Source organism: Falco punctatus (genome assembly GCF_963210335.1).
Source record: "Falco punctatus genome assembly, chromosome: 3".
Lineage (NCBI taxonomy): Eukaryota > Metazoa > Chordata > Aves > Falconiformes > Falconidae > Falco > Falco punctatus.
Window position 1 is genome coordinate 115,401,629 of NC_137582.1, and position 14,001 is coordinate 115,415,629.

Consider the following 14,001-nt stretch of genomic DNA (forward strand, 5'->3'; position numbering starts at 1 on the left):
GTGCAAGTTCTGCCCACCCCGGCCGAAGCAAGGCTTACGGGGAAAGCTGGAATAACCGATGCAGGTGGAATAAAATAATCTGTCACGTAACAAATGCCCTTTTTTCCCCTGCTTGAAGGACTGACTTTTTCTCCTCCCCTACACTACAGCCATGGTTTCACGAAAAAGGGATGAAACCCTTCCCTTCAAGCCTTCTGGCAACCAGATCCTTCAATTACTGCCTGCAACAGTCCTGCTACTTTGTGGGAAACCCTCACTGCAGCTCGAGTCACCTGTATCATCATTAAAAAAACCCAAAATTTTCCATTGTGTTAAGGCCACGGGACATTCTTGGGTAGAAGAGTCTCCCCATCAGCCGGTAAAGCAGACTGGAGAGCGCTCCATCTCGTGGAGAATAAACTACTTCCCCAGACGGCTTCCTGAAACGTGAAGACAGAGAAAATAAAATAAAATAAAATGAAGTGAAACATCGGCAGCTCCCACCGTCCCGGCAGAGTTTTTTATCCAAAGCTACTTACGCAAGAGGAGGTACGTGCACGAAGCGTCACTTGGCCAAGCCTTGGAGTATCAGCAAATCGCTCACACCACTGTAAAAAGAACACAGCCTTCAAACTGCCTCCAGAATAACGGGAATCCGACGAGAAGTCTGCCACAGGTTAAACAATACCACGTCAGACCCAGACGCCAACTTCATTACACCTCGGAATAAGCAGTTCTATGTACTTTTCAACCTTCAGCTTATTTTTTAAATAAGTTTGGTATGAATATGCTTTATTCACAATTTGACATGGTAGTTATCCTCTTCACAATCACATTCAAAGTGCTGAGTTGGCAGCACTTACAAGCGTTTTAAATCTGCATTTTCTCTTTTTCACCTGGAGGTAAAAAGGAACATTTCAAACCCAGCGACAGCTGGTACTGCTGCACCTGCGTGTGCATTGGAAACAAAAATCAAGACATTTTCTGTCATTTTGACCATGGGGACGGAAACCAGGAGAAATCAGAGATGGAAACAATCTTGGAAGTTAGCTAGTCCACCTCCCCGCCGATGGAAAACTGAGAACAAACAACACACCACAACTCCTCCGGCCACCCCCACCACAACCAGCTAAATGGCCCTTCTCAACCATTTTGGCTGGGGTCAGGGGTTGGTTTCGGCTACTGTATTCCCAAACTAAGCCCACCCTCATTCCCTGGAAACAGCACGTTAAGTCCTAGCTCTAGAGAGGTCTCAGAGGGATTTGGCAGACTGTATCCATCACCTGGGTTTAGCTAACTTCTCTTTGTTTTTAAGCCATGAAGTTAATTCCCAACCAATCCTTTTTGCTCGCCTGCTCAGAGCCTCTAGACTGTTCCAACAGCAGCATCTTCAGCATGTGGGTTTTCCCCACAAACACTGCTCAGAAGGGATCATAAGATCTGGTGAAGCTTTGGAGTATTCCCCCCCCCCCCTCCTTTACAGCAAGGCTGACAACACCTCGCTTTAGCTCTTCCATGAGCAAATACATCAAAACCAGCCCAATAAGGTGGGGAAAGGACAAGGTGCTTGAAGTAGGCAGTGGGGAATATCTCTGCCACCACTTGGCATGGGGCTCTCTTCGACACCAGGAATAATTCCTCTCCCTGCAGAAGGCAAGGCTTCCCTTACGGGACAGCAGTGGAAATCTCAACAGAAGATTCACTACTGCAAAGCCATGGAAAGAATTGAAGCCCAGACTGATTTAACAGGCCTGAATTGGTTTGCCTGGGCCAGCTCACGAGGAATCAAACAAAACTGGAGGCTCATTTTAGTTAACTTCTTGTCACCGAAACATCCAGGCCTGTAAGGTACCAAGCAGCAGAGATATGGCGGGATGCACGTGTTCTCCATGGTTGGGGCAGGGAGGCGAGACTGAAGGACGGCATTGCCTTCCTCAGCAGCATTCACGGAGCTAGAAGGGTCCACAGAACTCCGTCCCTGCCCTCAGGCGTGTCCAGTGGGGACATAAAGTCCTACAGCAGCCCTGCATCCCCACGGCAGAACCACACCGAGTGAATTCATCTGGGCAGCAGCTGTTCCCTCTAACACTTAAAAACTGTCTTCCCAAGACAACCCAGCACCTATGTCATGCAGACACCGTACACAATCTTTCAAAGAAGTCCGCTCTCTTGTGCTCTAGTGCCTGGAGAAAGCCCTGGATTCTCTCTTCCCGCATGGCGGTGCATTTCTGCAACAGTGTCTGTCGGCGCCGAGAGTCTCCGTGGGACACAAACCCCTCCTGCTGCAGCTTCTTTGTCACGTAAGCCTGATCCCTTTCCATCTGTTGTCGCCTCCTTTCCTCCATGTAGGAGTCTCTGGCCTTCTAGAGTGAAAAGCAGTAGAATGTTAGCACTTGACCAGGCCTTTCAGCTCATCTGTGGTGCAGATGCAAGGCAGCAGGGGTTATGGAAGAAATAGCCTCTGCTTGGCCATCAATCTGCAGGTTAAATGAAGGGTGGCCCTGTGTGCGCCTCCTCCACTTCGAGGCAGCCTGCTTGATTGGTTGTAAAAAAAAAAAAACTACAGGGACATCCTTCTGGACCTTCTCCCCAAGACACAAGTCTGCTCACAGCATTAACACCTAGTTAAAATAGATAAAGGTCATGACAGATAGGGGAAAAAACCCTCAGATACTGGATTCAGAGAGGAACAGCACAGAAGAGGACTTTCAAACAACAGACGTGCACACAAGCTATCCTTGCCAGTGTCATCACAGCATCTTTGATCCTATTCACATGGGAGCTGAAAGGTTTTAAGGGATTCAGAACAATGATTTATGGGGCAATTCTTCAAGCAGATGATCAGGTATTGAGCTAATCAATCAGCTTCAGCATAAAAGCATGAGTGGGCTCAGCATTCCCAAATGCCTGTGATCTAAGAATGTACTGGCTCGAGACACAGCAGGACAGGCAGGAGGAAGGTAAAGGCAGTAGCTATCCTTTGCCTACACCCTTCAAGTATTTCAAGTATTTTTGCAGGATATCACTTTTGGATTTCTTATTCCACCTATCCTAGCCTGCAGCCTCCAACAGCAAAACCACATCTGCATGAGGACTATTAAGCTTTCAACTTTAAAAAGAGTAAAACTGGTCACTGTGACATAACCTCACACACACACAGAGGGAGTGCTGGCCTTTCAAGCGAGCAAGAAGAAATAATTATTCTAATGAGAGCCTGACTCATTCTTCACCACACTTCTCCTGCACCCAAGTCAGTACTCTATGCTCTGGCACTGTAAATTAGCTTCTGTTGTGCTGGGAACGAGTAGAAATATCCCTAGCTACAGAAAGCCCACTGAACTGATAGCACTCCACTGCTGTAGCTCTGCTTATTTGAAATGCAAAATCATCAGGCTGTTCAGCATTAAGACTTCCACCCTTGAACAAAGTGAAATTCCATCTATTCACCAGAAAAGACTCGGCACGACCACTTCCATAGGGCAGGCCTGCCGAGCCACCCCCGCGTTCTTCCCCTAGGCCTACCACGTACCAAAGTCAGGTCAGAGCTGACCACGGCACCGAGTGGTGAGCAACAACCAGGGGGAAACTCCCTCAAGCAGCAGGCTAACTGGAAAATAAAGATAGCCATTACACCTGATGCTGTTTGAACTGATGGAAGGAGGATCTCTTTTGGCAAATGCCTCCAAATCTGTTTACTTTTTTTTTTTTAATGTACCTTGTCAAACCTTCCATCCAGCTGCCTCTCCACACCGTTACTGCCTGCACCAGCAGTGTCCTGAACACAGCAGCGCTCTTCCAAAGCGGGCACAGCTGCTGTAATATATTCTGGCATCTCAGCAAGTCAACCCCCCTAACCCCACCATCCTTACTGACAAGCAACCCTTCCACCAATGTAATTTGGTTCAAGAGCTCCAGTTACTTTTGGCTTTCAAGATCACCTATTTGAAATGCAAAAGAACCCGGCTCCTAAATCTTGGCAGTTCCTTTGAGTGTGAGAGAAGTCCTCCCTTCTGCACAACTGGGCTGCATCCCTTGAAAAATGTGGCAGCCTTCTACACCGCAAAGTGGGTCTCACAGCAGGAAAACTGACCAAAGAACAGATCTCAATGATGAGAAACCTGGATAATAGCATATCATGAACACACAGAGCCACAACTGAGGACCAAGAAAAGACGAGACTACACAGGAACAGGAGCAGCATTTGTTACCCATTAGAAATTAGTACTAGGAGCAAAGTCAGAATGGTGACCTTACCATTCTATACTTTTCAAGACAGAGGCAAAGCTAATGTCAGTGACAAACAGTACTGCCTTTTTTGCATTCCTCTTTATGCAGAAGGTCAATGGCCATTAGCTGTATTAATACAATGAATTGCTGGTAGGAAAACGGCAGACTCAGGGCAGAAACAGGAATAAAAGAGGTTAAGGATGTGGAGAATTTGGATGCTTCCAGGCCAGCTGGACCCGATTAAATTCACCCATAACCATGACTGTTTATAATCTCTCCGATGTCTCTCAGAGGCAAGCAACGTCCCTGAAGGTAGGAAAGGGCAATATAATGGCTGTTTTTAAAGAAACAGAAGACCCAAATAGTTAAGGAACAGACATGCTCAGCAACCAAATATGGTAGAGGAGAGAATCGCCATGCCAAGTGCCTCCTCCTGCCAGTTGCTGTTGCCTCTGTGCTACAAGCTGCCACCTCGCAGATTTCCCCATCAGAAGCTCCAGCACTCAGATTTGTTTTGCTTAAAAATAGCCAGATTACTTGGCAGATTGTCCAGATTTATCTGAACCAGGTCAGAGAAATCTCATAACAGTAAATCTAAGAGGAAAGAGACAATGACAACGAGCAATAGGAACAATCTCTTCAGTAGGCACATCTGGAACGACCAGAAAGAGAACACTTGCCCAGCCTCACAGCTCAGGCAGCCTCACTTCAGCTCCTAGGAAGGAAACTCTAAACCCACTTGTTACAACCCTAAAAACAACAGCAGAGTTGGAGCATGCAAATTCCAGAGCGAACCCGGCAGTCTTTGCTTAAACCGCTGATGAAGGGGTTTGAGTTAAAATGGCTGATTTTACCCTGTAGCAAATCAGGAGTGCTTATTTGTTCTGTCCTGGTAGCTGAGGAGTGGGGACAGATACTTCCAGCTGGTGGAACGAGCAATGAGCAAGAGAGACAGCAGTGACTTCAGAGACTTTAGGTAATACTGGAAGTAGAGTCTGGCCACACGCTAAGATGTTGTAACAAGCCACATGGGCACAAAAGCAACACATCTGGCGTTAACTGCTACTGAGACAAGATATAACTAATGGCACTAAAAAATGCTTCCTCTGCTCCCACTTCGCACACTCTCACCTGATCTCCAGCACGTTTCTGTGCAGATAGAAAGCTCAACGCAGTATGTTCTTACCCTAAGGCTCCCTTACCTGTAAAGCACTGTAGTTCATCTGGAACCGAAGGATAGCCTCACATAAGTTCCAAAAGGAATATTCTGGCCACAAGACTGACTGAAACACCAGGCATGAATGGGATGTCTGCAGAAAGCAAGATCACCAACAATTTAATCATCTAGTAAGAAAAAAGGTCATCAAGATGCAGCTCTGTTGGCCAAACTACACCAGTTCCCCCACAAAGATTTTTAACAGGAGAGATCTGAAACTGTACAAAATAGAGTCTAATTAGTTTCTAGTGCTGGGACACTAGCCATCCATTCCTGCAAGGATACCAGCATTTCTAATGCTATGCTGGTCTTCACAGAGGTATTTTTTAATAGCTTAAGCATCACAGACTTGTAACAAAACTAAAATAGCAACACTGGACTACCAAAGGCTGAGATAAGGGAATAACAGATGAACTGAGGATCAGGACGTGACATTTAAGCCATTTGTTAAATGACATCTTGTGATATTCCTTACTGCCCACTCATGGCATTTACCACCACTTAATGAATCTAAGAGTTGTGGTACACTGAAGATGTCCTAGAGCTGAAAGATGCAAGCTTTCAAGTTAAAACCTATTTTTGCCATCGAGTTCCTCAAAGTTTCAGGTAAATCTGTTCCTATGACCATTACAATACCCAACACTTAAAAGGACTTTGCATGACTCTTAAAATTGTAATGCTACAGAACATCTTAGCATCAACTAATTCTATACAAAAAAGCACCATAAGGCCATATTCTTTGACATCAGATAATCATCCTGAAAGCACAGTTTCCTCCTACTTTGGGGCTGTTAGGACACACACGAGTTAGCCAAGTGAAATTTGCACTAATGCTCTGGTGTACAAGCACACATTCTCCTCTGCTGCAATCCCTGGCATGGGAGAGGGGCACCACGCCAGCCAGACTCACAGAAGCAGTGACTTCCTCAGTAATGCTTCACCAGCCACAAGCTCAGGCTCCACGGCTTCTCTGCCAGGACTACCACCAAGAGGAGCAAGCAGAACGTTAGTTCGCAGCATTGACACCCATCCAGGGTATAGGTGTGCCCAAAAATACTGGCAGGAGAGGGATATGCCTTGGTAGGCAACCGCAGCTCAAGCCAGACAACTTCTGTGAACTGGCCAATTAAGTAACTTGGAATAGGAACATCTGCTGTGGTTGCTTAAAGGCAGTTGGGTTTTGGCTCCAAACTGTACATGTAAACCAAAATGTTAGCTTTAAGTAAAGCAGCTCCACTCAAATGTTCTCCTGCAAAGTCAGTGTTACAAAGTCAATATCGCCTAGCACAGGAGAGAGAGAAATAGAAGCAGCTTTGGATACTGTAACTAAAAAGAGATGAACTTTGTATGCATTAAGAACTTACTATGTTTTAACTTAGCAGCCTAGTCATGCTGATTTGACTGTGCCATCGCTAGAACCTGTCTTGCAGGGTCCTGTTTCATCATGAAAGGCAAATAAACTCCTGAAACTGCGTTACAGGGTTACACCTCCAGCTGACATGTGACAAACACCTCTCCCAGGAATCTAGAAATCCTTTCTGGGACTTCCTCATGCCAGGGAACATATTGCCAGGTTAAATTAATCAAAAGCCTAGTATTTACCAATCAAATGAGGAATTATCTAAATACTAGAAGAGGAGCAAAAGGATGAGCAATCAATGATTTCCTTGACTGCTGTCAGCTAGACTAATTTGTGATTTCTTATTGAGTGCTTTCAGGATGATACAATTTCAGACTTGTGCTGCAAGGTATTTTAGGCAATCACAGAACTGCAAGAAACAGGTTCCTTGGAAGCGCCCCAGCACTTAGTCCATCCAAGAAGTTACACAACCCCTTGCAGAGAGAGTTTAAAAGCCCACGTGTCAGCTCATGCCTGGAGTCGGTAGAACACTCTCTGATGTAAAGTTGGAATATTTCAAGGAGAAAACAGAGACTTTACCTGCCAGAGCAAGAAATCACTCAACCGAACCTCTCCAGAGGTTCGAATCAGAAGGTCTGGATCAGGGGAGTTGTTGGTGTACAGACACTTATCAAGCAACGATTCAGACACATCACTAAGAAAGACAGATGCATCTTTATTAAGATCACTTTCCTGACCCAACAGAGGTGGCACTACGAAATCAGAATTACTGAGGTGTTTTTTTTTATAAACACAGAACTGCAGATTAAAACTGGGTGGTGGAGTTGTACCACAGCCAGTCATCAACTTGCTTCTGATGGACGCTGCTGTCTGCTCCACAGGCTATTTCAAATGTTCTTTCAGCCCCCAGAGCATCCCCCTCCATGCTCTTTGAAACATAATACAGTGGTGGAACCAGACTATGAGGGCTTCCATCTGGAGCAGAGAGCAGAGTGCTAACTACTCCATCTCCTCCAGGGTGGAGGAACAGCTCAGTATTCATGATTCATCTGTTGTTTGACCTCATAGCTAAGACTGCCAGCCAAGCAGCCAATTGTTGTGGCATAAAAATCTGCCTTCACATTTAAACTAACTTAAGACACAGACCTAATTTCTCTTCTGTCTTGCTTGTGTATCTATCACCATGGTAACTGAAATAATAAAAACCAAACATTGCACAGTAACTTTAAGTCATTTGTTCCAGTCATACTGGTTTAAAGAGGTCTATTTAAAAGCCACTTGGCTTCAGAGGGGTTATTAATAAAGCATAGGTGGTAAGACAGGCAGTTTTCATCTACGAAGCCTCACACAGAAAGGCAAGAGTTACCTGGGTTCGAGCAGGCCTTGTTCCACCCCCCATGCCATCTCCCTGACAGCGTTGCTGATTTCATGTCTCGATGTGTACGCAAAGCAGACATTTAGAAAGCATCTGAAAAGGAGAAAGATGTGAAAGACTAACCTAAAGAAGGTCCAGTAGACGACAGAAAGAAGAATATCGACAGCAGTCACACATGCTTGTAGGATAAAAAAAAGGTGTAGCATGTCTGCCAAGTCTCAGCCTTCAGGTAGAAGAGGAAGATGTGAGGTATCAGCTACTTGAAGCTGTGTGTTACTTACTTGTTGTAGTTCCTAGTTGCCAGCACAGCTTGGGCAATCAGCTCCTGAATATCCAAGGGCAGAAGGGGCAGGTCCCCAAGGACACGGATACACACACCATGCTTCTTCAAGCTCTCCCTACACCCAACAACAAGAGTAAGGACCATGGAAAACAACAGTCTCCACTGCACAAGTACCATGTCTGCCTTGCATAACATCCGCCAAGCGACAGCAACAGGCATGTGGGCAGGCATGGCTTCAGCAAAACCGAGAATTAGAAAAAAGGCAAAATGAGCAAATGTTCTTCAGGTGTTGAAAACTGGCTTTGACTTGATCATCCCAAACCATTCCACAAAGGGAAACTGATCATTCCCCATACCAGTTCCTGAGATACAGACATAACCAAAGGACTAGAAAATGATCACAGATTAGGCATTCCTACCTGAAGTCATGAAAATCCGTATGGAAAACTTAGAATACACCATAGGCTCTGAGCACCTATAACTAATCAAAATGTAAGATGACTAATGGTCACCCACAGGGTAGCATAACTACTTTCTGGTGTGAGGAAAGACTTAACATATTGATGAGGTGACAGTGGGACAGGGGTGAAGTGAACAGCAGATGAGAGAGGAAATATCCACGCCTGCTATAGCGTTAGTTTGAGCAGACAGGACATCCTGGGGGATCTTACAGGTTCCTGCTGCTGTCTGGCACTACAAACTCCCCGATGAAGGGCTGCACTGGGTAGAAGCCAGGGAAACAGCCCCTGAATCACAGCGTACTCTGCAGTGCTCAGGCAGCTCTGATACTTACACTAGCACGCACACACGCTATCCTCTCCCTCCCATCCTCCCAGCTGCATTCCCTCACTGCCTTTCAAATTTACTTCAGCCAGATAAGGACTGCTTCCATGCACCACTCTTTGTGCCAGTCAGGCACGGAGAAACACACACATCCACCGAGCTGCTGAGCAACCAGGCGCTGTAACATCCCCCCCTGCTCACTCAGATCTGTGCTAGTTTCATCTACACGCAATACACGAACTAGTTCAACTCCAACTTTGACTTCACGCACCATGTGCCTGTATGTAGGAGTCTCAAGTTACTGCAAAGCAAGTTGCTGAGCTGAACTCTGATCTGCCAAAAATACCGTGACAGAATTTAAGACAAGGCTTTGATACTTCATGAAAACAAGGCATCTAGCACTCTAGTGCTAAGCAGAAATTTCTAATTGTGCTGTGCTTATCTGAAAGCTGTACTGTCCCAGCTGTTTGGGTGGGATTGCTGCACAGTAAGCCATATGATACAGACACAGATCTGGTGGTGTGGGGATGACGACTTTGCACGCTGACGAGCTGCACATCCCATCCAGACAGGCAGAGCCCCTCTCTAGCTGGAGGTGGAGAATATCTTCCTTCATTTAATCCATTTTCACAACTTGTAACATCCCTGTAAACACCTCTTAATCAGGTTCTGCTTTAGTTCCACCCTGTGGGATACAGACATGAGAGGATTCTTACTGTTCTTCCAGTAGGCGGCTAAATTTCTGTCTTGCCAGATCCATTAGCCCATCCACCTCCTCCTTGGAGCGTTTAAAGTTCTCAATACTAAAGGCATAAACAGTGACCTCCCGAATGCCCAGATTTAAGCACCACCGTAGTGTCTGCAAGAAGACAAAACATAACCAGAAAACAAAAGTCAGATAAGCAGACTCAGACAGTCAGACAGGTCAGCAAGACCCAACTTCTCCACTGCCAAAACCTTCCTGTCGTTTCCCACTATGCTAAGACTGGATCAAAAGAAACAAGCGTCAAGAGCTGACAATGAAACCCACTTGATGAGAATTTCAAATTAATTGTAAAGAACAGGAGGAAAATATCACTACCTAAGGATGAGAATCTGTAACGGATATGGGACTAATCCAACCAGGGACAGCACCTCTTATAGATAACATTATAAACTACATAACAGCATACCTTTGAAAACCTTTTCAAAGAAATTCAACCTGTTTCATAAAATTAAGAGCTTGAAATATCTGCCTTGCAGATCTTGAATATGGTATAAGACGGGGGGGAGGGGAGGGGAGGGGAGCAGAAATAGCTGACTAGAATGACTCTGCAAGGTAACAGAGAGAGAGGAGCTGAAGTTGGGAACCCTGGTGACGAACATCAGCTCCCAGCACCGGCCACCCTCCAGTGAAGAGAAGGAACACAATACACCAGTCAAGCAGTAAACACAGCTCCAACTTCCAACACATGACTTAAAGGCAGCAAACATCCTGCCCACCTGTGCCAGCTTATCAAAGCCCTGCGAATGTCCCTGCTGTCTCTCCACATGACACTTTTGGGCATAACGGCGATTGCCATCCATGATGAAGGCAACATGCTTTGGCATTGGACCTGCCTAGAAAATAAGGAGAAACACAACAGACCAGAAAGCCAACAGCCAAGCTGGCATCTTGCATCACAGAGTTTAGTCCCACTGTTCCTGGCAGCACCGCCTATTTGTAGGAGCACAGTGCATATCTCCCAGGTTCAGGGCTGGAGCTGGGAAGAGTAAGATACTACTTATCTCTTTGTTAACCCCACTTTAGACTCTCTGAACAGAGTGTCAGTATGGACAACTGCCTAAACTGAAAAGCAACTTGGCCCTCCCTCCTTCTATTGCATGACAAGGAACTGTAGTACTTGGGAGAGAGAGCAGCACTGCCACAGCTACCTTTCTGCAGCCACGGGGGAGGGCACAGAGTTTTAAGCTGCCATAATTGTAAGGATTTTTTATTTCAGAGTCCAAGGGCATTTTCACAGACAATTAATTTAAGAGAAAAGAAACAAACAAAAAAAAAGTCATAAGACTTTCCCCCACTTCAGAGGAGTATTCCTTTCCACTGACTTCATTAGGTCTGCACAAATCCTTCTGTGAGAAGGGCAGCATCACCAGTCTCAAGACTCTGCTGAGCAAGGAATTTTCCTGGAACCGGTGAGTTATTACTCTGACCAAGAAACTCAGTTTCATTTTTTAGAATCATAATCGGACCATCTTGCTTCTCTCCCTCCTTCTCACACCCTGCCTTCCTCCGCAAGGGCACAAAGCACGGAAGGCTGAGAGTATAAGCTCATTATTGGCAAGCACTGCCTACAGCCTTGCTCATTTGCAAGACGAAGCTTAAGTAATCTTCCATTCTCAAATGCTGTTTAGGGATGTACATCCACTGCCAGCATTAATATGTACCCACACTAGCAACGCCATCTCTCTGGAGCAGAGCAGTCACAGAGACAGTTCCACTCTGAACCCTGACAAACCTGCCAGTTCTTTACCGCAGGTAACTAAATTCATTCCTTACCTTAATGATGTTGGCACAAAATCTCTCTATGATGGTCAGCTCGCCCTCTCTGATCCACGACATATTTCCCTGAAAGCTCCTTTCCTTTTTCCAAGGGGAAGATGAAAATAAAGGGGTTAGAGGTACAGAGGATCCTGTTTAAGCCCAAAACAATGTTACAAACCATCACTCTGGAAAAATACGCTTTGACAAGTTGCTTTGGAGCCCCTTTTATTATCTGTGCAGGTACTTTGATAAGCAGACAACAGGGGAGCCCAGAAACGTGCTCTGGAATTTTCCAGCTGTATGTCATCAGAGTGGATTCTGCACTAGGTGGTAGCAAGAAAAATCCCTGCTGTGTCTTCCAGGTGGACTAGCTGGTGAGTTAGCACAGACCCACCGCGTGGGCTACCCCCAGGTGAGTCACAGGGTGGCAGCAGTGCAGACTGACCTTCAGTGCTTTTGCGCTAGTTGGAAATATTTCAAATGAAGCAACCACCTACATCACCACCTATCCTGCATTTGTGTCACCACTGTTATTTCTTCTCCTTCACAAACAGAGAACTTCAGCCTTTGGAGCTTTAAAAATATGGTTGGGTTTTTTACCATGTTATCTGCACATCAAATACTAAGATCCGATTTGAGCTAACAAGATGAAAGAGTTTACTGAACCTCCACGTTAATCTTCAGTTCTCTCAGCCAGCAACCTTGAGAGACCCAGAACAGCTACAAAGACAGAGTCATGGGGGCAACCACCCAGATCCAACCACCTAGCACCCATCCAGGGACCAAAGCAGATTCAAGTTACACTGACTACATTAATTTTCCATACGGGCCTCCTCTGCCTCTTCCCTCAGGAGGGGATTTCTGGCCACAGATGCAGCCACAGACCATTAAGGCAAGGACCTGCCGAACCCGGGGCTCTGTGACTAAAGCTCTTAACGCTCCCGTTGAATAGCTCAGGCTGGAAACACACGGCTCCCAACACCGCCTGTGACTGCGCACAGCCAGCAAGCTTTTACATACGGTTTTACACAGTCATCTTAAAAACTAAGCTTCACAAAGAAGCCCCCCCCCCAAAAAAAAAAAAAACAAACAAACAACAACGAGTACAGGGCACCTGAAAGCACACGGCTTGCTGCCGCCCTGCCGGGTGGGTGCAGCCTGGGCCCCCACCGCTCCCCCCACCGACAGCCGGGACCCCCCAGGTCCCACTACCGACAGCCCGCCCCCCCCCCAGCACCCACCACCGACAGCCCGCCCCCCCCCCCAGCACCCACCACCGACAGCCCGCCCCCCTCCCCCCAGCACCCACCACCGACAGCCCGGCCCCCTCCCCCCAGCACCCACCACCGACAGCCCGGCCCCCTCCCCCCAGCACCCACCACCGACAGCCCGGCCCCCTCCCCCCAGCACCCACCACCGACAGCCCGGCCCCCCTTCAGCTCCCCCCACCGACAGTCATCCCCCCCGCCGCTCCCCACACCGACAACCCGGCTCCCCCGCAGACGGGGAGGTGCGGGTGGGCACAGCGGCCCACCCCGCCGGGTGACCAGGCCCTCCCCAGCCAGGCAGGCGGCAGCGTCCCTCAGGCCTCCGCCGGTTCCGTGAGGAGAGGGAGGCGGCCGCCGAGGGGCACCGGCGGGAGGGAGCGGGCGGCAGGAGAAGCCCCCCCCACACCCCGACCCCGACGGGCTGCCCCGGTGCCCGACCCGCTCCCGCCGCCCGTTACCGCGCCCGGCGCCGCCTCAGCCTCCCGCGGGGGTGACGTGCCCTTCCGCCTGCGTCACCCGCCGGCGCCGGGCGGGGCGTGTCTGCGCGTGCGCGGAGGGGCGGGGCCGTGTGCCTGCGCGGGGGGGGCGGGGCGGCAACGGCGGCGCCGGGAGCGGGAGGGGCCGGGGCAGCTCGGGGAGGGGGCTCGATGGGGGCAGCGGTGGGGACAGCGGGGCTGTGGGTCTTACGGGGGCTCAGCTTGGTTATGGGGCAGCCTAGAAGGTTGTGGGGGGCTGCGGGCCCGTAGCAGGGCTGGGGCAGGTTGTGGGGGGCTGCGGGCTGATGGCAGGGCTGGGGCAGGTTGTAGGGGGCTGCGGGCTGATGGCAGGGCTGGGGCAGGTTGTGGGGGGCTGCAGGCTGATGGCAGGGCAGGTTGTGGGGGGCTGCAGGCCCATGGCAGGGCTGGGGCAGGTTGTGGGGGGCTGTGGGCTGATGGCAGGGCAGGTTGTGGGGGGCTGCGGGCCCATGGCAGAGCAGGTTGTGGGGG

At 48.4% G+C, this 14,001-nt stretch overlaps 1 protein-coding gene across 3 annotated transcripts; it reads right to left on the reverse strand.

The window, feature by feature from the left end:
* Positions 1–1,442: 1,442 nt before the first annotated feature.
* DHDDS (dehydrodolichyl diphosphate synthase subunit) lies at positions 1,443–13,578 on the reverse strand. Of its 3 annotated transcripts, none has more exons than XM_080381056.1 (9): positions 13,474–13,578; positions 11,763–11,846; positions 10,706–10,822; positions 9,940–10,082; positions 8,439–8,555; positions 8,149–8,250; positions 7,362–7,476; positions 5,409–5,516; positions 1,443–2,342 (listed from the first exon to the last, which is right to left on the reverse strand). In XM_080381056.1, the coding sequence occupies exons 2-9, from the start codon at positions 11,823–11,825 to the stop codon at positions 2,106–2,108; spliced, it is 1,002 nt and encodes a 333-aa protein (XP_080237182.1). In that variant the 5' UTR covers positions 11,826–11,846; positions 13,474–13,578; the 3' UTR covers positions 1,443–2,105. The 3 variants fall into 3 exon arrangements, with proteins under 3 accessions (XP_080237182.1, XP_080237183.1, XP_080237181.1); XM_080381057.1 differs by lacking the exon at positions 13,474–13,578 and adding an exon at positions 13,282–13,412; XM_080381055.1 differs by lacking the exon at positions 13,474–13,578 and having other exon boundaries at positions 11,763–12,894.
* Positions 13,579–14,001: the final 423 nt, after the last annotated feature.

Excerpts from the sequence above, each read along its gene's own strand:
- DHDDS (XM_080381056.1), bottom strand. The coding sequence starts at position 11,825 with ATGTCGTGGATCAGAGAGGGCGAGCTGACCATCATAGAGAGATTTTGT. Across the intron at positions 7,477-8,148 it reads CAAGGCCTGCTCGAACCCAG|TGATGTGTCTGAATCGTTGC; the intron begins GTAACTCTTGCC and ends TGTCTTTCTTAG. Across the intron at positions 2,343-5,408 it reads TGAACTACAGTGCTTTACAG|AAGGCCAGAGACTCCTACAT; the intron begins GTAAGGGAGCCT and ends TTTTCACTCTAG.